This window comes from Paramisgurnus dabryanus, chromosome 18, assembly GCF_030506205.2.
Source record: "Paramisgurnus dabryanus chromosome 18, PD_genome_1.1, whole genome shotgun sequence".
NCBI classification, from domain to species: Eukaryota; Metazoa; Chordata; class Actinopteri; order Cypriniformes; family Cobitidae; genus Paramisgurnus; species Paramisgurnus dabryanus.
The window spans coordinates 3,401,356-3,423,287 of record NC_133354.1 but is presented as its reverse complement, the minus strand read 5'-3'; the positions used below and the strand labels follow the sequence as shown (position 1 = coordinate 3,423,287).

General features: G+C 34.8%; 1 protein-coding gene and 1 non-coding gene across 23 annotated transcripts in view; one reads left to right on the top strand and one right to left on the bottom strand.

The window, feature by feature from the left end:
• Positions 1–18,905, top strand: part of fnbp1b (formin binding protein 1b) — a 92,185-nt gene extending 73,280 nt beyond the window's left edge. For 4 of the 22 annotated variants that reach the window (XM_065243874.2, XM_073812597.1, XM_073812602.1 and 1 more), the window contains exons 11-18: positions 3,339–3,425; positions 6,949–6,963; positions 7,205–7,240; positions 10,490–10,599; positions 11,587–11,719; positions 11,814–11,941; positions 12,072–12,220; positions 12,334–12,863. In XM_065243874.2, coding sequence (XP_065099946.2) covers positions 3,339–3,425; positions 6,949–6,963; positions 7,205–7,240; positions 10,490–10,599; positions 11,587–11,719; positions 11,814–11,941; positions 12,072–12,220; positions 12,334–12,512 — 837 coding nt within the window. In that variant the 3' untranslated portion in view covers positions 12,513–12,863. Of the gene's footprint in view, positions 1–3,338; positions 3,426–6,948; positions 6,964–7,204; positions 7,241–10,489; positions 10,600–11,586; positions 11,720–11,813; positions 11,942–12,071; positions 12,221–12,333; positions 12,864–16,669 lie in introns of those variants that run through there. The other 18 variants (XM_073812600.1, XM_065243880.2, XM_065243885.2 and 15 more) reach the window with 10 other exon arrangements.
• Positions 18,906–21,321: 2,416 nt separating this feature from the next.
• LOC135721857 (U6atac minor spliceosomal RNA) lies at positions 21,322–21,449 on the bottom strand. Its single transcript, XR_010521611.1, has one exon. It is a non-coding gene; the product is annotated as a U6atac minor spliceosomal RNA (small nuclear RNA).
• Positions 21,450–21,932: the final 483 nt, after the last annotated feature.

The following is a 21,932-nucleotide window of genomic DNA, read 5'->3' as shown; positions in this document are numbered from 1 at the left end:
CAGAAACAATCTTTGAGTCGTGCGCACCAGACCTTTTGATAAAAGTCAGAATAGATTCACCTAACCCTCAGGAAGGGCGTCCACGTGTTTCCGTGTGTGCAAGCGCAGATTTAAAGTTTTGAATGACTCGAAAGATAAGAGAAACAAAACATAACAGATAAAATAGCAGAGCTCTGTTTCTCATGTACCCGTGTAAATCTAAGAGCTGTTTGTCTCCTCAAACTGTGGTCAACACAGATATTTTTTGCCGGATGCATAGATCAATGTTGAGAAAAGAGATTTTTCATTTCTCATTCATCAGACAGGAAGTGTGAGGTTGGGTTCGGTCTCTAAACATGCTGACAGTTCAGACATTAAAATGACAATATGTGACCCTGCCATTTTGCGATTTATGGTTTTCTACATAAAAACCTTCTATGTAAAGCACATATAACCTTCATATCTTTTATATTGACTAAGTAAGCCCATTGAAATCAATGAGTGAAATCAAACTTTGATGCTCTAAATGAGACTTTAACCTGAGTTTCAAAGACAGGGTCACACATTTGTTCCTCTTAAAAGGGTTTTCGGAGAGACAATGATTATGTATTTCATATGTATTTCATACATTTTTATTCACAAAATTATATAATATTTTTGCTACGTTACATTTTTACATGTAACTTTCTGGGATTAAATTTGTAATTCTGGGAAATTTCAAGGTGTTTGTAGGGCGATATGTACGTCATTTAAAGTGTTATAGGCATTTCACACGGTACACTGTAATTTCACCACACACCTACTGCTTTTCTTGTGTAGTGGAAGCGTTTCTGCAACATTTAGTGCAAATGTTTTTATTAGGGATGCACCGAATCCAGGATTCGGATCGAAAACTGGGCATTTTGACGGGGTTCGGGTTCGGACGAATCTTAGATTTTTTCCACCGAACCCCAGGCTTGCGCTGGTCGCTGTCACGTGGCCATTGATTAGACACATCGGGTGCTGACGTGGAGATAAGAATTTTTTTCGGTGTGCCTTAGGGGCGGTTCACATTTTGTGGACGCACCTGGAAAAAACGAGCGCATCACACCGCATCGCTTTCATTATGCATGGGCTTATGGTAATTGTCACCTGGCATAATGTTGCCTATCATTTTTTTACAGTTAAAATCAAATAAAATGAACAATACTTCATTAATGTGTTTTACCGTGTTAATGGAATAAGGATGCGAGTAGGATTCGGTATTCGGTTTCGGATCCGGACGAATCTTAAACAGTGGATTCGGTATTCGGCCGAACCCAAAAAAACTGGATTCGTTGCATTCCTAGTTTTTATCTTCAGCGGTACCTGCCGGGAATAGCCTTGTCCACAGAATGAGGAGGATTTTTGGGCGCCTCCGCTCCACCTGTGAAACCGCTCGCATTTAAATGCTTAACGCATCTCTCCTGTTTAAAATAAACTTACGACTGCCACAAACCATTTAAAATGCCCTTTAGACTTTATTTGCAGAAAAGAAAGTAGCTCTATGTTACTTTATTGCACTTCTCGTTGGAATGCTTGATACTGATTGGCCACAGTTGGCAACATTCGCAGGTTTTTTATGTTCACATAACAACCGATCAAAAGTAATAACCCAGGTGATGCAAATAATCTTGACAGGTTTAATATTACACAAAAATATGTCTTTTAATAACATATATGACATTATATTTACAATTGAATTAACCAAATATAGAAATTTCTCATTTTAAAAACGTTAATAAACAGCTTTTCCTCACTTAAGGTCTGCATTCGTTAAAAATGAGCAAATCAAATCAATAATTAATGTTCCTGACTTACTTATGAGGTAAATAGCAGTGTAATAAGCAATATAATGTTCAGGCGGCTGGTTGTTATCGTGAAATTTCTGCGATGACAACCGGCTGCCTACACTGCAAAAAACGACTTTCTTACTTAGGATTTTTGTCTTGTTTTCATTAAAAATATCAAAAAAATCTTAAATTAAAATGTATTTTCTTGATGAGCAAAATGACCTAAGAAAATAAGTCTAGTTTTTAGACAAAAAATATAAACTTTAAGTTAATTAGTGCCTAAAACAAGCAAAAAAAATCTGCATGTGGAATAAGAAATATTTTCTTGAAGTAAGTTTACTTTTTCGTAAACACTTAATTCAAGAAAAAAAATTTCATTCCATTGGAAGATATTTTTGCTTGTTTTAAGCACAAATTCGCTAAAATTTTATTTTCCGAGGTCATTTTGCTCATCAACACTGCAAAAAATTATTTTCAAGAAAACATTTTCATAGTATTTTTGTCTTGTTTTCAGTAAAAATATCTAAAGGTTCTTAAATTTAGATGATTTATCTTGATGAGCAAAATAACCCAAGAAAAATAAGTCTATTTTTTAAACCAAAAATGTCACATTTAAGTGATTTTGTGCATAAAACAAGCAAAAAAATCTGCCAATGGGGTAAGCAAAAAATCTTGAAAATTTTTCTTAAACACTAAATTCAAGAAAAATCCAAGAAAAATGTGCTTACCCTATTGGCAGATTTTTTTGCTTGTTTTATGCACAAAATCACTTAAATTTGATATTTTTGGTCTAAAAACTAGACTTATTTTCTTGGGTTGTTTTGCTCATCAAGAAAAAGCATCTTCAAGACTAAAAATACTAAGAATTTTTTTTCTTGAAAATAATTTTTTGCATTGAAGAATATACATTTGAAATTCGTAATTTTTAGATATTTTTACTGAAAACAAGCCAAAAATACTAAGTAAGAAAGTAATTTTTTGCAGGGAGGGTGGGAGCATTTCAGAGCAATTTAGTATGACCAAACTAATATGCTAAAATGTTTAACATTTTCATGCTCTTTGTTTGTGCCCCTGGCTTTTATATACTTGTTTATCATTAATGTTTTGTCTTTGATGATTTATGATGTATTTTATTGGTAAAGAATTATGATGTAAACTTTATGTCTTTAAGAAACACATTGTTGCAGTGTTAATTTGTTCACTGTTTCTCTGTTGTTGGCTAAAGTTCTTAGAAAATAGTTAGGAATCGCACACGCACGCACACACTAGAGATTGTCATACATTTATTTATAATTTAGTCAATAATTAATAGTCATCTCTTGAGATGTTTGTGTGATGCTGAATATATGTTTTGTTGTATATGTAGTTGTGTACAAGTCATGTTTTTGTGTGTGTGTTTTGTAAAGGTTTAAGGTGTTTGTTTATGTTTGTACAGGTGTTGATTTGTGGGGTTTGTGTGACATTTGTGTGTGTGTGTTTGTAAGTCTGTCCTTTATGCGTGTGTGTGCGCGCGTGTGTTAATGTTAATTAGGGTATTTTTTGCTGCAGTCTGCCCAGTCTCTATATTATAATAAAGAGATAATGAAGAGGACTCTCGGCCGGCCTACATATGCGTTTGAGGCCAGGCAGTATGTTGTAAGTGTGTGAGACAAGGAATGAGTATATACGTTTCTACAGACGTAACCTCATTTAGTGCTTCTTTCTGATATAAAATATTTTTAATATTGTTAATATTATAAACATTGAATGAAGTTAAAGTTTATGTAAATGTATTATTTTAAATTCATCTCTTGAATGAGGTTAGCGTCTGATAATACTTTTCAAAAGCCATCTGTAATTGAACAGTTACGTCATCATCTGCTGACTCTCTCATTGGCTAATATGGCTTTTGGCCCACCTCCCTTACCCAGTCCAAGCAGCTTGGCCCCGCCCCTGTGCTCCTGCAGCAAATCAGCTTGTGTGGGAGGGGTTAATTCTTAAAGTGTCACGAGCGCATCAGTAGTCGAAACAGATGTATCTTTGGCCCATCGTGTGCTCGTAAAACTTTATCATATATAGAGATACATTCAGAATTTACCCCTTATGGTGGCATTGCAAACAAAAAGTCATTTTGCTGCTTTTATATCCTGGATGGTTTTCTGTGTATGTACATCACATTTACATAAACAATCGAGTCTGTTTTTATCTCTGTAAATATATGTCCTGTTGGCACATTTATAAGTGTAAATCCAATTTTGGTGAGTTTGTGCATCTGTCGAAACATCGATGTCTTGCCGTTTCTAATCTTATAGTTTGAGCACCCTAGAATTTAATGAAGCCGTTTACATCTAGCAGAAAGTTGTCTTGTAAAATATAAGTTCCAGTCACAACCACATTAAAGAAATTGTTTAAAATTGCATTTTATAAATTAATTACCCTTATTTGTTTGTTCTCATGCCATATGCTGTTATTTATTTATTTTTCTTAACAACAAAAAACATGCGTTTTTTCAGCATGTTTGATTCTCTGTTACATGCATTTTATTTGAAAGATAATAATAACTTTTTTGCATTTATATTTTAATGTCTTACATTTTGTATATTTTTATTTGAAAAAAAATACACAACCATAACTGGCCTCGGATAAGCTTTTTCAAGCACTTTTTACCCTACAGTTTAACACAAACTTGACCTTTATCGATCTGATATCTCGGCACAGGTAGGATTTCCCAGAATTCTCTCTGGTGTCTCGGCCGGCTCAGAAACGAGCAAATCTTTTGAGGATCCTTTCATGTTGTTTCCCTTTCTCTTATTTTAATTTCCTCTACTATTTTTCTCTCACAAACAGTCCTTGTGTTTCATCGCTGTTGTTCTCTATTGGCTGACTATTGCTTTATACTGATGATGTCATCCACATGACTCTTTCTGTCACATTCTTCCTGTTGATTGGTTCATTGGTGAAACCTGCTGAAGTTCACTGCATCACAATGACAGATGGTCAATGGCTTTTAGACCTCACTGGTGAAATATCACATTTAAAGAGACAGTCGTGCTTTTTTAGCTTTTGATGTTAAGTTATGACGCGTGTGCGATGTGCACATCACCAACAGCCTCTTTGTCTCTTTTGTATCAATTTAATATGAACTTGAATATCAAGTAATGAACATTTTAGTAGCATCTGTCAAGTAGCTTTTTTTGTATATAGGGATGCACCGATACAAAATTTCTGACATTGATTACTTAGAATGACATCTAATGATATGATACACATAAATACTGATAATTTTACTTTTTACTCTTTGTTTCAAAGGATTGTGTAATTTATTCCTTGTGCAGAGCTGCAATTCTGTTGCCGTTGTGACGTAATTCAAAATAATCCCACATTTCTGATGTGGGGTTTTTTGCCTTTTTTGAATGCTAATATAATCTGCCACGATAATCGGCTGTTTTTAAACAACACACCAATGTCCGATAGTAGGGGAAATATTAATAATAAAAATAATAGTTATTAATTAATTTTATATAGCGCCTGTAAAAGTTACTTTCTCAAAGCGCTTTACAGTAAGGAAATTTGATATAGAAACAGAACAAAATAATATAAAACAAACACTGTTAATATAAAAAAAACTGTAAAAAAAAAGATTACACCTTTATAGATACAAAATAAAAATAATATAAAACAGTAGACTGTTAACACAACAAAAGACAAAAGGATACGTAACACTTCACAATAAGGTTGGATGTAGTAAATGCATTAACCAACATGAACAGATAATGAACAACAAGTTTTAAATTTTGTTAATGTTAGTTAATGTCCGTTCAGTTATTCATGTTAGTTTATGGTGCATTACCTAATGTTAACAGTTACAACGCTTAATTATATAAATGTACTAGTAAATACTGAAATTAATGTGAAGTAAGATTAATAAATGCTGAAGTATTGTTAGTTCATGTTAGCTAATGAATTAATTGATAACAAATACAACCTTTTTGTAAAGTGTTACCGATATGTTTTTATTAGGGCTGTCAAAAGTTTAATAACGATTAATCGCATACAAAATAAAAGTTTGTTTTTGCATAATAGGCTATATGTGTGTGCACTGTGTGTAATTTTTTGTATATAAAAATACACACACATGCATTTTGTATTTAAGAAACTTAAACTTAAACTAACGTGTATATATATATACACACGTTAGTTTAAGTTTAAGTTTCTTAAATACAAAATGCATGTGTGTGTATTTTTATATACAAAAAAATTACACACAGTGCACACACATATAGCCTATTATGCAAAAACAAACTTTTATTTTGTATGCGATTAATCGTTATTAAACTTTTGACAGCCCTAATAGAAACATATCGGTAACACTTTACAAAAAGGTTGTATTTGTTATCAATTAGTTAATTCATTAGCTAACATGAACTAACAATACTTCAGCATTTATTATATATATTAACTAATTGATTATATAATAATTATATATATATATATATATATATATATATATATATATATATATATATATATATATATATATATATATATATATATATATATATATATATATATATATATATATATATATAATTTATTTATTTAGATATAATTTATCTAATAAATAAAAAATATATAGATAAATAAATAAAAATATTTATACCTGTATGTGTGTATTTATATATACATAATAATTACACACAATACACTCACAATTTTTTTCTGCAAACACAACTTTTATTTTGAAAGTGATAAATCGTGATTAATCTTTTGACAGCTCTAGTTTTTATATTCCGACTATAGGCTGATATATCGGTGCCTTTCTAATTGTATACAAATATCAGTATACCCAAAACATTATTATAGTTCAAAACCAAATTATACTGTAATTGAAAGGAATAAAGGTGACAACCATCTCTTATTATGTATTATATAACTAAACCCAACCCTGTGTCTGAATAAAAGCAAATGCTCTGTATGTGATATCCGTCTCATAGACCATCTGAAAGATTGAAACCTCTGTGATTTGATTTTCTAGGTTAATGCAGTGAGCTTCAGCACATCCATACACACCTGCATGTGTTAATGCATAAAGCGTCCTGATGTTGCCTTTCTGATCTGTCTCTGTTCTCTCTTGTTTCTGTTCTTCTGCCGCTCTTTCTCTCTTTCCGTCCGTGAGAAGCTGTCTCTGAAGCTGGTAAGCATGAATTCAGTAGCATGCCCGTATAGCGGCATGACCGTAGCATGTTCGTCGTCGTAGTAACACACGGCCCTTTAACATCGTACTTTTGTGTTCAACCCTTATGAGTTATTTCAAGTTTTTGTTGTCATTTGACCTTTGTGTGATTTTAAGAACGTAACCATGTTATGTTTTTGTTGATGTGTGTTTTTTGTTTTGTCTCATTGCTGTGGTGACTGTCTGATGTTCCTCTGTGTAGCTCTCACTCAATGCCCACGTGCGGAACCTTATTGAGGTGAAATCCCTCTTACGTCCTCGTCTTTATTTGTGCATCCATGACCATTTTATCTTGATTTTGTCCATATGCATTTCAAACTTAATTTTGATTTTTTACCAGATATAAAGCATGGGCTGAAATGTGATTTTATACTCAGCTGAACACAGAAATCTGTAGGATGTGAGGATAACAACCTTGAAGTGTAACTTAAAAAGTTTACATGTTTAGTCCATACACTGTAAAAAGTTGAAGTTGGAATAACTTTAAAAAATACTTCAATTGGTAACACCTAAAAAATAAATACCAATTTTAACTTAAATTTTCTGACTTAAGGTGTTTACAATTTTTTAGGTGTTACCAATTGAAGTTATTTTTGACTTCCACTTCCAATTGTCCCTAGTTGATTTTATGGCGTCTTAAATCATTTATAAAATGTAATAATAAAAAATTTAATAATTGTGCCAAATTTGTAACCTTGGACCACAAAACGTTGGACGGGTATATTTGTAGCAATAGCCAACAATGCATTTTATGGGTCAAAATTAACGACTTTTCTTTTATGCCAAAAATAATTGGGATGTAGAGAACTTTCTCAATATTTAGATTTAGATTTGCACCCTCATATTCTGTTTTTTTTTTTTGAAAGACCTATCCAGGGGCGTGCATAAATTTTTTTTTAGGGAGCACAGTGTGCACACTTCATATTGTAATCTTTATTGTTAACGTCCATTAATAAAGTACATTTAAACCTTTTTATATGTCATATTCTCATAGACTACACAGTAGTCTAAGAAGCGTTTTGAAGTTAATTTAATTGCTATTTTACACATTAATTTAAAAAAATAAACGTTTACACCGACAACTCATTTAAACATTACATTGATGTGATTATCGGTCACGTTTGTGATTGGCTTTAATGATAAACACTTCAAAAACAAAATAAAAAGAAACCTTTGATGCAACGTAAATGTCATGCTGTACATTTTTGTTTATTTTTCACATTTTAATTTAATTGCATTGAAAAAAAACTAGTATATAAAACAAAAAAATCTTTAATTTTGAGGTTGCATCAAAATCCACTTGGCCAAATATTGTCATTTCTTAACAAACCATACATCAATAGAAAGCTTATTTATTTAACTTTCAGATGATAAATATCAATCTCAAAATAATTACCCTGGTTTTTTGGTCCATAGTCAATTTCAATCAAAGTTTGGGCCCCAACCAATCTTAGTGTTTTGTGAACATTAATTATATTGCTTGGTAAATTTTGATCCAGATTGATTTGTGCATTTTAATCTAAATTGATTATTAGTTTGGTTAAACATTGTTTTTTCCAGATATTTTCTTTTTGTTTAATAGTTAAATCATACACGAATAAAAATGGCATTTCACAACATTTTATAATTTTATTTTAAAGAAGGTGAGTATACGAGTGTAGCCTGTATGTTGTGCATGTGTACTGCTGTTAATATATATATATTTTGTTTGTGTGCAACTTCATTAAGTTAATTTGCGGTGTAATTTATTCAAATTTAAATGCATGCTCAGCAAATCAGCTTGTTTGATGTTGCATGACAGTGTTGTGCGGTCAGGTGGAGGGTTTTTCATCCACCTCTTTAGTTCAAGCTTAAAGTTAAATGAAAGTTGTAGATGTAAAGGTCTGCAGACTTATTGCTCACTAGCACCTCCTTGTGGCAGCGGGCAACACAACACAGCAAATATTGGCTGTCAGGAAGAATGAATGTGGAAAAAGACAGTACTTAAATGTTCAGAGGATCAATACAGTTAATGGAGACAGGATATGGGATATGAGAGAGAGAGATAGAGGAGCACAATAAGAGTCCTAACCTAATGTCTGATAAGAAAATGAAGTAGATAATAGTTGTTGTTTAGACCTCTATTCTGATGATGGAGATTTACATGAGTTAATTAATTTGCAATTGATGAGCTACAGAATTTTGCACATTTGCTGTAAAAGCGATTGGCTTATTTCCAAAGTCAACTAGGCAACCAGATTAAAAACAGAGGAAGTGGGTTAGATGTTAAGTGTTAATGCTTTTTAGATTGAAACATACTGTAAACTACCAGTCAAAAGTTTTCAAACACTTTTTTTTAAATGACAAAACACATCAAAACTATGCAATAACTTCATGTAACTACTGTAATTATATAAGGACTAAACACATTTAAAGAAATATAATATGCTTTTTGATGTCTCACCCTGAGATGCTTTATAAACATCTATTCTGAGCTCTTATTGGCTGCTTTTTCTTCATTATTCAGTCCGTCATTAATTCAAATAGATAAATAACTTTTTGGGACTTTAGCTTATACACCGTATCTCCCAGAGTTAGATAAGTCCATACATACCTTTTTTATCTCCATGCGTGCCGTTACTCTGTCTGACGCACCCACCGTTAGCTTAGCTCAAAGACTGGAAGTGAATGGCTCCAGCTAGCATACTGCTTCCAATAAGTGACAAAATAACGGCAACATTTTCCTATTTATATGTTGGGATTTATATGGAGTGATTTGCTCGCAGCGCCTGAGAAGCCCCGTGGTGAGGAGCAGAGAGTTTGCGCAAGTGTTGCGCTAATCACTCCGCCCAAGTAGCAGTGCTTTGCCTTTTGAGAATAAAGTTCCAAGTATGTATACGGTAAAAAAATGGCTGTGTCTTATACAGTATGACCTTGTTATTTGTACACGGTGTGACTATACAAATCACAACATATAAATAAGAAAATGTCAGAGTTATTTTGTCACTTATTGGGAGCAGTATGCTAGCTGGAGCCATTTACTTCCAGTCTTTGTGCTAAGCTAGGCTAGTAGTGGGTGCGTCAGACAGAGTTACGGCACGCAAGGAGATAAAAAAGGTATGTATGAACTTATCTAACTCTGGGGGATAGCGTGAATAAGCTAAAGTCCCAAAAAGTCGGCGTGTTCCTTTAAGAAAGACATTAATATGTTGGCAAAAATTATATTATTGTCTACAGAAGTACTTTCAAACGTTGTAAGCTTATACCGTCAGTAAAAAAAAAAATAAGATAAGATTAGGATCACAAGACACATTTAGTGAGGTGTTTTAATGCTATTGAACAGTAGTGTATGCAGTAATGAATGAAACATAAAAGGTGCATGCATTATTTAAACCCTCTATACTGTATATGATTCTGTTATGAGATAAATATCATGTCTGCTTACTTTAGATAGTTTACAGATACTTATTTTTTCCCCTCTATTTCTTTCTCTCTTTCTTTTTCTCAGGGTTCAACTCCTGAGGATTTTAGTCATTTGCCTCCAGAACAGAGAAGAAAGAAACTTCAGGCTAAGATAGACGACATCAATAAAGACATACAGAAAGAGATGGATCAAAGGTACATTAACATATACAAGCATACAAAAAATATGGATCATATATTATAATAGTGCAATAAAGGATACTAATAAGATAAAACAAGTATACAGGGTTCCCACGGGTCCTTGAAATCCTAGAAAGTTTGTGAATCCGTGGAAAAAAAATTAAAGCCCTGGGAAGTTTTTGAAAATATACATACGTAGATACAGCTCATTGAAAGTGCTTGAAACTATTTTATGCAAGAAGTTTTCTGGAAAAAAAATCCATATTTTAAGCACACATGCTAAAAATATAAGCTTTAAATGCTTAAATCTTCTGTATGCGAATGTTGATTCATACCCAAATGCTTTTTTGCATATTTGTGTTGGACACATGAAAACGTCTCGGGTTACGTATGTAACTGTTGTTCCCTGAGAAGGGAACGAGACGCTGCGTCTCTCTTGCCATACTTCCTGCGTCCCTGTAACGCCGTATTTGACAATATTTTAGATAGTGATATACTTCCTGGCTCTCACGTCACCCTGTCTTTGTCTTTAAGCCTCACCATTGGTTGAATTTGATATACACATTCAGACGCACTTAACCCTGGAGGCGTCCCCAAAGTGTCACCGCAGTGACGCAGCGTGAGTTCCCTTGAAAGGAAACTGTAACAATGTATCTTTAAAGGAAGTACGATGTAACCTTGCTCTCACTTGAAATGTGTCCCCACATTTAGTCCTTGAGTTTGAGAGTATTGGACCTGGAAAGTCCTTGAAAGGTCCTTGAATTGGAAGTTAACTAAGGTGTGGGAACCCTGTGTATATTTATAGGATTGTTTTTTCATGATGCTTAAATGACATTATTTCAGTACGATTACAAGTAGATTTCTGAAAAAAAAACAATGAATAAAAAATGTATTATTTATCCAGTAGGATCTTTTTGTGGATTGATTTCTTATTAAGACACTGAACACATCTGTTTGGATTTGATAGGATTTATTAAAGAGTCACATGTTTGTTCCCCACAGAGATGCTTTGACTAAAATGAAGGAGGTTTATGTGAAGAACCCACAGATGGGGGATCCTAACAGCGTAGATCCCCGGTTAGCAGAGATCGCCAACAACATTGATAAACTGCAGATGGAGGCTCAGAAGTTTGAGGTGCGTGTAGCGAATAGAAATAATATAAGGACATCGGTGAGTACTTGAGTTTAGAATAGATGAGATGACTGTGTGTGTTTTTGTGTATGTTCAGGGCTGGTTAGCGGAGGTAGAAGGAAGGATGCCAGTGAAGAGTGACCCTCCGAAGAGGACGAGTGTCCTGTTTGAGACCCAAAACAGTACACCACCCACTAACAACAACTGTGCACAGGACCGAGAGAGGTACACACTCTATTACACACACACACACACACACAAACACACACACACATAAAATAACTCTCATGTGATTGGTGGTCATACAGTTGCTATAGTTATTCTGTACGTGTGTGTGTGCGTGTGTGTGATGGAGCAGTCCGGATGGCAGTTATACAGAGGAACAGAGTTCTGAGGTCCAGAATAAAGTCCAACCAGAACCACCGGAGTTTGACGAGTTTGATGATGCAGATGAAGACATGCTACCGACCATCGGCACCTGCAAAGCCATTTATCCGTTTGAAGGTATTTCATATATACAGCTCAGATAAATAGGCTCCGGTGCATGTTCTTGATGCAATGCATTCTGGGATTGACTTATTTGCCTTTGCCTCTCTTGTCATTTTGTCGTCCTATAGGTCACAATGAAGGTACCATCGCAGTGACAGAGGGTGAGCTGCTGTACGTTATAGAGGAAGATAAAGGTGACGGATGGACGCGTGTTAGGAGAAATGAGGAAGAGGAGGGTTACGTCCCCACATCTTACGTCGAAGTCTTTCTGGACTCCAGCGCCAAAGGTGCTATAACCTACATTTGATTTGAATGCTTCAGGTCCTGACAGGACTGTATAACCCAGTGTGCATTTGTGTATAGACACTGATGAAGAACGTCTAGGGTGCGTTTATAATCCTGACTCTCTTCAAAGAAAAGAAAGGGACTTTTTTAGATAGAGTTGGACTGTTTTTGGTAGACTTTTTTAAAGAAACACTTTATTAAAATGACTATGTGATTGTATATGTACTAATACTGTACAATATGATTTTAGCTATTAGTCCACCATAGTTTAATATGGCTCAATGGCACTTCGCATAACCACAAAAGTATCTTCTTGTATAGTGTAGCAATGCATGTTAGACGCATCTGCAAATTTTTGGGACCGTTTTGTGTTTTGTGCAAAATTGGCTTTGACAGTCAATGATGTGTATACAGTACCTAAAGACACATGATTGACGTAAGTCTGTTCAATAGTTAGTTAATAGAGTAATGAGCCAAAGTATAAACAAGTATAACTTCCATTATTTTATCCGTCAAATGTCACTGCTTTAGAAAACAATGAACTGAGGGGGCGTACACACCAAAGCATTTCAACACGGTTAAAAACGCCATGTGGACGCCGACTGTAGGCGCTTGCCAGCTTTTTTCAGCTGAGCGCTTAGTTTTTAAGGAACTCATTGAACGATGTCCCTGTTGGTTGTTGTAATATTTGTCTTGCCCCTCCTCTAATGTGATTGGACGGCAGAGAGGTGACATTGACGAGCTGAGCGTTTCCCCCAAAGTAGAACATTTTTCAATTTCAGCGCTAAGCACGGAAAAACCGCAGAGGGCCGGTGCTCAGCATGGACAAAACTCACACTTTATTGTTCATGCTACCTAAAATTCAGTGTTAAGCCTAATTACGCATATACATTTGTATGCGAGGGTCAGTGTACAGTGCACATGACATAGATTTTGTTATCAGAATAGTACTTTGTACGCACAGTTGCACAATTTATTTTTCTTGCAGTAAATTGTTTATCCACAAGGTAACAACTGTGCCCTGGGGAGCGTAGATTTGCAAGGTAGTCGATGTTCATAAGCGCCAATTTATTTCCCTTTGCTCGTCACAATGTGAAGCAATGCTTAGGTTACTTAGCAACAGCAGACGCTCTGGAGCGCCCAAGCGCTTTAAAATGGAAGGACGTGGCGCGGTTAGTTTTCCGCATGGTTTTAGATACAATATGTGAAGCATTTGAGCATATGTGGTTGGCCATTTTGGTGGGTGCTACAGCACCCCCGGGATCTGCACCTATGTGCGTGTTTATTGTAGCACTTCAATCCGTGAAACGACACACGGTTCAAGTGAGGAACCATTTTGGAGTTATAATGTTTCCAGCCGCGTTCTAATGGTGTACTGGTAGTGCAGATTGATACTTTTTTGCAACCTTGAGTGACCAAGAGAGATCTTGTCTCGTTGTTTCTCCCTAAAGCCAGCGGGTTTTCACTTATATCTGTTGCCCCCCCTTGCAAATAAGTAAGTAAATAAGTCTGCTGACCGTTCTTGCTGGGCGAGATGGTACTTTATATTTTTCATATTCCCACAGGTCCTTGAAATTCTTGAAAGTTTGTGAATCTGGGGGGAAAAATTCAAGGCCCTGGGAAGTTTTTGAAAATTTACATACATAGATACAGGTCATTGAAAGTGCTTGAATCTATTGTATGCAAGACATTTTCTGAAAAAAAAATCCATATTATTCCCTGTGTAGTGTAGGATAATATCATAAAAATTCTAGACTTTTTAAGCACACGTGCTAAACTGTTTACTTTAAATGCTTTTATCTTCTGTATGTGAATGTTGCTTCATACCAAAATGCTTTTTTGCATAGTTTTTTACGTCTCTGGTTATGTATGTAACTGTTGTTCCCTGAGAAGGGAACGAGACGCTGCGTCTCCCTTGCCATACTTCCTGCGTCCCTGTAATGCCGTCTTTGGCAATATTTCAGATAGCGATATACTTCCTGGCTCCTTTGTCGTTAAGCCTCACCATTGGTTGAATTTGATATACACATTCAGAGGCACTTACCCCTGGAGGCGTCCCCAAAGTTTCACAGCAGTGACGCAGCGCGAGTTCCCTCGAAAGGGAACTGTAACAATGTATCTTTAAAGGTAACACAATGTAACCTTGCTCTCAACTAAAATGTGTCCCCACATTTAGTCCTTGAATTTAAGGGTATTGAACTGGGAATTTGAAGTTAACTAAGGTGTGGGAACCCTGTAGTTTGTGCTGCATCACCATGAAGTGCGTGCTGTGGTTATGACAACCATCACAGCCCTGTAGCCGATGCAAGCCACATCTACAATAGAGGCCATATATGAAAGATTGTGCGAAGCGGTCAGGAAGTACCCTCATTTATAAAACTGTACCAGAGTACAAAGATGCAAGTTTTACCCCTTTAGACCTACTTAACTGCTCTATAGGGACCCCTGTAGGCCAGGCGAGGTATTGCATGCATCCAACGCGTAAAAACTTAACTATACTTTAGATTGAGATTATAATCATCCATCTGCAGATTATTTGATTTTATGACATATTATTTTATAGCAGCACAATAAAACTATATAAATAAATGAATAGTGTAGGTAGGATATGTGAAACTTTTCTTGATGTTTCCTGGCAGAGCTTTTTTCTTGGAGAAGGATTTATCTTCCTGAGGGTGAGACAGTAGGCATTGTGTGTGTGTGTGTTTATTGTTTTGGTCTGTGTACCGGACCAATTTAACCTTTGTCTTCCATTTGGAGATGCTACATAATGTGTTTGCCTTACCGAAGACTTACTAAGCTATATGTGAGCTGACTTTAGCTTGATCTGTTGCGGTGGTTGGAGTTTTAATACTGCATGAGTGTGTTTTGGTCCGAATGAAGATTTTGAGTCAGTAAAATGGGACTTTTATTTTGAAAAGTAAAAAAACATTGCATGACATTGCTCACTTCACCTTTAAATTCGAGACTAAATGGATCAGAAAATATGGATGAGTGAAAATAACATGAAAGATTTTCTATGGGAGCATTGAATTTAGTTTGTTGGGGGTTGTTTGCACACATGGTCTTTAAATTTGTTATGTTGTATAGTCAACACAGATAATAAAATAACTCCTACAAATAAAACATCAACCACATATTTTTAAAAAAATTACATTTTCTTTGTGTTCATATTATTCATTATTCAGTCCATTTTGTTGTGTGTATCTTTATGTGAGCATATACAGTACATCAAATGTCATATCTGTGTGTTTAGTGGAGACTTTTTACACTTGAAATTGTAAATCTGGACATTTTTGCATTAGGATGTAATGCAAACTTTGGGTGTGGCTCAACAAAAAGTTAACCAAAATCACCCTAAAAACAACAACAACCACAAAAACACAAATTATATTTTAGAGTCATGCCCTACACTGTCAGAAGAAAATGTACCCAAATATTTACCCTAGCGGTCCTGGGGCGGTACCCTTTGCACATAAAAATTTATATTAGTACCTCAAAGGTACCTAATGGTACATTTTCTGACCTTTTTTTAAAGGGTAGCTACTGCCCCAGTAACAGCTGAGGTACATATTTTGTCTAACAGTGTACTTATGCCATTACAAAACATTTATTATGGCCGAAAATGTAAAATCTCTCACCCTAACTGGTTGTAGACTTCTTGTATCCCACCAGTATCCTACATTTTAAATGTCATACGTAGTGCGGTCAAACGATTAATCGCGATTAATCGCATACAAAATGAATGTTTGTTTTTGTATAATGTGTGTGCACTGTGTAATTATTTTGTATATATAAATACAGACTATATATACATAATAAATTCCACACAATACACACAAATATATTATGCAACTTATATTTTGTATGCGATTAATCGCGATTAATCGTTTGACAGTCCTAGTCATACCTCAGCAAATGCATGAACAGAAAGCATTTGATCATAAAATATAGAAGCAAAAAAGCATCAGTAATACATGTTAACCCCTGATAAACATGCTTGAGTATGACATCACTGTTTGTGGGTGGAGCCTCGTCTCATGAATTACAAAGGGTTCCACCCACAAACTGACAAAGTGTAAAAAGTCTAAAGTTTTAAATGGGAGGCATCCATCATTTCACCGAGTCTAATGTGTTTTTTTGTTTGTTTTTCATGTTTATTTGTTTGTATGACTGCAGATTCGTAAAGTTTGGAAGGAGGACTCAGTGGTGCAGGGCAAACAGCAACCACATGTGGGGAAAACTACAGCCAACACTTCATGGCCAACCTAGAGTGACACAGAGAGAGAGAGAGATTATAAAGGTCTCTCGGCCTAAAGGCGTTTGTAAATCTCCTGCTGTAGAAAAGAACAGCAAATCAGAGGAATGAGAAATATTATGACATTAGATTTATTACCTGTTTGTTATTTTATAATAAGGTGAATTTGATCTGCGCATCATTTTGCTTTACGGCTGAGCTTCGCTGAACAGTGCTAAATTTGTTTCGGCTCGTGCGCGCGCGTGTGTGTGTGTATGTTTGTATCTGTCTTGTTTGTGTGTCCCTGATCTGTCCCAAACTAAAATCCACAATGAACCATTAAATGTGGCCTGTTAAAGGAAATAAACCCTCAGTACCACATCCAAAACAAGTGTTTTTTCTTCGGTGAGAAGTACAGTATAAAGAAACAAATTATAATTGGGTTGTAAATGCCTGTAAGGATGTATGATCCTATACATAAAATTGACTCATTCTGGAAGTCTGCTCCTTTATCAGGCCACACCCCTTTATACTCTTTAAGGCGGGGCTTCGCTGACCAACAGCATGTCTGCTTGCCCTGGCACCTCCTCTGTCTCCGCCCTTCCAGTGCACTTACTCAAACCTTATTTGTTTGTTAACCGTTCATCATTTCTTACTCCACTTTTACTTTCGTCATGACATGATTTACATTTTCCTTCATCCAGTGATTTCTTTATCCGTCCAATCGCTGCTCGGCAAACTCAAGCAAGCACTGTTTTCATTTGCTGGATGATGAAATGGCTTTTTTCTGTTAACACATGATAGATACATACATGAATATGGTGACCTGTTGAAATAGGTATGTATTTATCGTGATGTTCATGGTTTTACCCTGTGGAGTACCCAGTTGAGAATCATTGTTTTATCAGGTTTCATTTACCTGGGATCTTATGATGGTTTTTAATGTATCCTGAGCCAAATGTACAGGTTAACCAGACGATTGATGTGCAGCGGGTGCGTGGCCTTCATATCTTAACCTGAATTTGAGGTTTTTAATTAAATCATTTTTTTTTATTGTACTTACTATGGTTTGACAGTTTTCTTTCCTGTAATGTCTATGAAGAGATTTGTATTATTTCAATGACTACTCGTCACTTCTTGAGGCACATAATCATTTTTATATTTCTTATATATATATTTGTTTAATTGTCACACCCAAGTTGGTTCAGGAGAGGTTTTAGGATGACTAAGTCTAATAATATTATTCTCATGCCACGAAACTGCTATTTAAAGTTGAGGAAGATCTTTTCTTGTGCTGAAATATGCTTTTCTAACCTAGCTAAAGCATCTGCATGTGACTCTATTATGACATCTTAAACCGCTCTGTTTGTTTGAGCATCCCGTCCTGTTCGACATACGGTGCGACTTTGGGCGCGGCGGTCTGTTTGTCCAAACAATAGAGTTAAGTGTTGAGGAAATCGTTGCGAAAAACATTACTTTTGCAATTCCGTTAGGCTTTAAAAATACACATTTCACATATAATGCTGAAAGCTTTTATTTTCGATTTAGTTATTTTATGTTGAATGAATTGCACAGCCTCAACATAAAATAATTATTTGGGTAACATAACTGACTGACTCGCCATTAATGAAACTGTAAATACGAAGAAGTGTAAGTAAAGAGAAAGTTATGAAAAATAAATAATAAGACTTGTCTTCCAAACACAAGTTTCTATTTGAGATCACACAATGATTGCGAGCATTTCCACTTTTTGAGCCCATGGTTACATGCCGTTTTCAGTCACTTTATGGCAAAAATACAAACTGTTGTTTCTGTAAGAGAAGATATCTCGGCCTCTATGACATGAAATCAGTTGCCCTGTCCCGCATTCGCTCTTTTGGCCTACAAAACACCATTCCCAAATAAGAGAATTATAAATATATGTGTATATCTATAAGTACATGTCTATAAATAAGAGTGAACTACCAAACCATGGTAAGAGTCTATTTTTAAATTTTGATGAATAAAAGTGTCCCAGCTTCTTTTTTCTGCTTTGCTAAATTAAATAACCTTTTTTTGATGGGATCTGCCAACTGTTTGTTTTGCACTTTTTTGTTTGTTTGTTATGCTTGTGTTTTTGAGCACTGAATACTTTGTATGTGTTAACTGTGCCAATTAAAAATAGATGGGAAAATCAAATCATTATTGTGTCTGTGTATTATTGTGTCTTTGTGGGAATGCATGTATGAGGCTTTTGCCTACATTGAAATATTCACACAAAGATAGGACATCATTTATTTTGTTGGTATATAAGTACATGTCTTAATAAAAATCTGAAAATGTTTAAGTGTTAGTGGAAATAAGGGCCGTTTCTTTTTATTATTAATGCATCAAACATTTTAAAGAATGAACAGATAGAACCTCTACACATACAGAAGCATGTACAGTATCCATGTAAAGTTTCACAAATAAAATAAAGGGAGAGAAAAGAAAAATAAATAAATACAAAAAAACGAAATTAAATAAACATATGCAGAGGAAAACATTATGCATCAGTGGTATTACAAAAAATCATAACATTTAAAAAAAAATTTAATTATCTTGTTTTAACCAACCTGAGGGATTTGATAAATGTTTCAACTTTAATTAGGAAATGTGGAAAGGTAGGCTGCGAGTTAGAGATTTTTTGTTTATGAATCCAAAAAATCCATATAAAATAAAAAAATTTACTATGTAATTAATTGGAATATTACATGTGCCTTCATACTGCAGTAACAATTAACTGAAAGGATTTTGAAGTATCAAGGTGCTTGGTAAAAACATTTTGATTTTTGTCACAAGGGAAAAATATTTATTTCACAGAATGAGCAAGAGTTGTCAACATCCATGTATTTTGCTACAGTATCATTCACAGAATATAAAGCGCTGTGTCCCTGATTGGCCAGCTAATCTGTACGTTGTGATTGGCCTGAATACCATCAGCCGGAAATGTGAAGCTCCTTACCATGTTTAATAGATTCGCGCACATGCAATGCTAGGAGAAACTTACAGACTGTGGCTGCGGCAAAATAAATTGACCAGATTTTTTAGTTCAATGGTCAAAATATCATTAAAATCTCATTTGTTGTTATCTATGATAAAAAAAATGGGGACAAAACCTTTTTTGAAAGTTTTTGTCTTTTAATTGTTGTGGGTTCACTGCAAAAAAAAGACTTTCTTACGAAGTATTTTTTTTCTTGTTTTCATTACAAATATCTAAAAATTCTTATATCAAGATGAATTTTCTTGATGAGAAAATCACCCAAGAAAATAAATCTATAGCAGTGTAAACTTATTTCAAGATTTTTTTTCCCATTGGCAGATTTTTTATTTTTTGTTTTACTAAAATTTAATATTTTTGGTCTAAATATTATATTTATTATCTTGAAAATGCATCGTAATCTAAGAATTTTTTGATATTTGTACTGAATTCAAGAAAAAAATTACCAATTAAGAAAGTCATGTTTGCAGTGTTTCTAATTTAATTAATCTAACAATTTCTGTAAGTCAAATTATTTTTCTTTTCTTACCTCATCAAATGTATACTTGAAAAGTACTACTTCAGCTGATTTTATAGCATTGTAAACGTGAAGAAAAGAAAGGAATTACAACAAATGCTCAGTACCTTGCTGTGATCAGTTCACTTCATTGAATTATTATTTTAACTTGAGTAGTTAATACCTTAACCTCCGATTACTTTGACTGTTATCATATTTTATGATAACTTGATGACTTGATAACGCGTTCGTGTCACGTACACTTTTTCTCACCTTTCTCAAAAAAATATTGGTCCATAAGACATCAATCAAGTGTGGCTCATACAATTGGCCTTCCCACAGAGAATGAGCACACAAACATGCCTGTTAACATCGCGATACTGATTTATTTCTGTATTTATTTTTTATTGCAACTGGTTATAGTGATGGGAGAAACGAAGCTTTTCGAAGCTTCGAATCAATTGAACCAATTGCTTCGAAATTTGATTCAGTTTTTGAAGCCTTCGAAACACCACACACGCTGACGACCCCTGCTGGTCAAAATAGTGTAAAAGCAGCTAGATCTATCCAAAAATTTTACAAAAATAATAGTTTTTTATTAAAATATGTTAAAAGATTGGTTAACTTAATTAAAACATAATTAAAATGTGTTTTATTTAGGGCAAAAAATCATTAAAACGAACTCCCCTTTTAATGATAAACAGTTTTGTCAATAAATCTGTCTATAAACAAAAAGTAGACAAAATGATAGTGTTATTAGTCAGAAGGATGCATGTTTTATGAACTTCCATAATTAAACGGACCCGAGTTCCCCAAACCATATTAAACACTAGTCATTTGTGATCAACTTCCCCTAGTGGTGAACCACCGGATTTTCGAAACAGTTATGACGTAATGAAGCCTCGTTTGCTAAAATCACGTGACTTTGCCAGTTTGAAACACGCTCCGAACCAATTGATTCGAAACAAAAGATTCGTAAAAGTTTTGAAGCCTCGTGAAGCAGTGCTTAACCAATGGATTAAGCTGGAGCTGTTGTAATGGTTAAGTTCTCGGCATGTTTACTGTAAGATAAACTATTAAAAAAAACTTGGTTAGAGATGCCACGAAGTAGGTGGCAATGCCTTAACCGTATGTGTGTTGAAGGCCACTAGGACCTCTTCCATCCTTGTCAAGGGGAGTGCTAACCTTCTCTCCTTTCATACAACACGTGTTTGTAGGTGGGTATCACAGTATATAAGGGACAGAGAATACCTACCAGATTCATCGACGGTGACAATTTAATGCAGTATCAACCAAACAGCTTTTTATATTATATATTGCATTTTCTAGCAGTATACGTGCTTATAAAGCATATCGAACGCTCATATTTCTGTATTTATGTTTCTTGGAGCCGGGTTTTGTAAATCGTTAGATACATTAACTTACACGCTTGTACATTTGCATAGGAAGCGTTTAGACCAATCATGGGGCGACTAGCATACACGTCACATACTCTTCCTGTATGATTCCTTTGTTGAGAACAATGTGGGGGCATAAAATACAAAAATATTACGGTCTAATAAATTAAATCATCTGTAACCGTAAAATTAGAAAAGTTAGCAAACCAATGCATTTACACTGCACTGCGCGTGTACGTCATTGTTGTGACACGCAATAATAAATCTCGCGAGATTTGTTTGAACGAACGGGC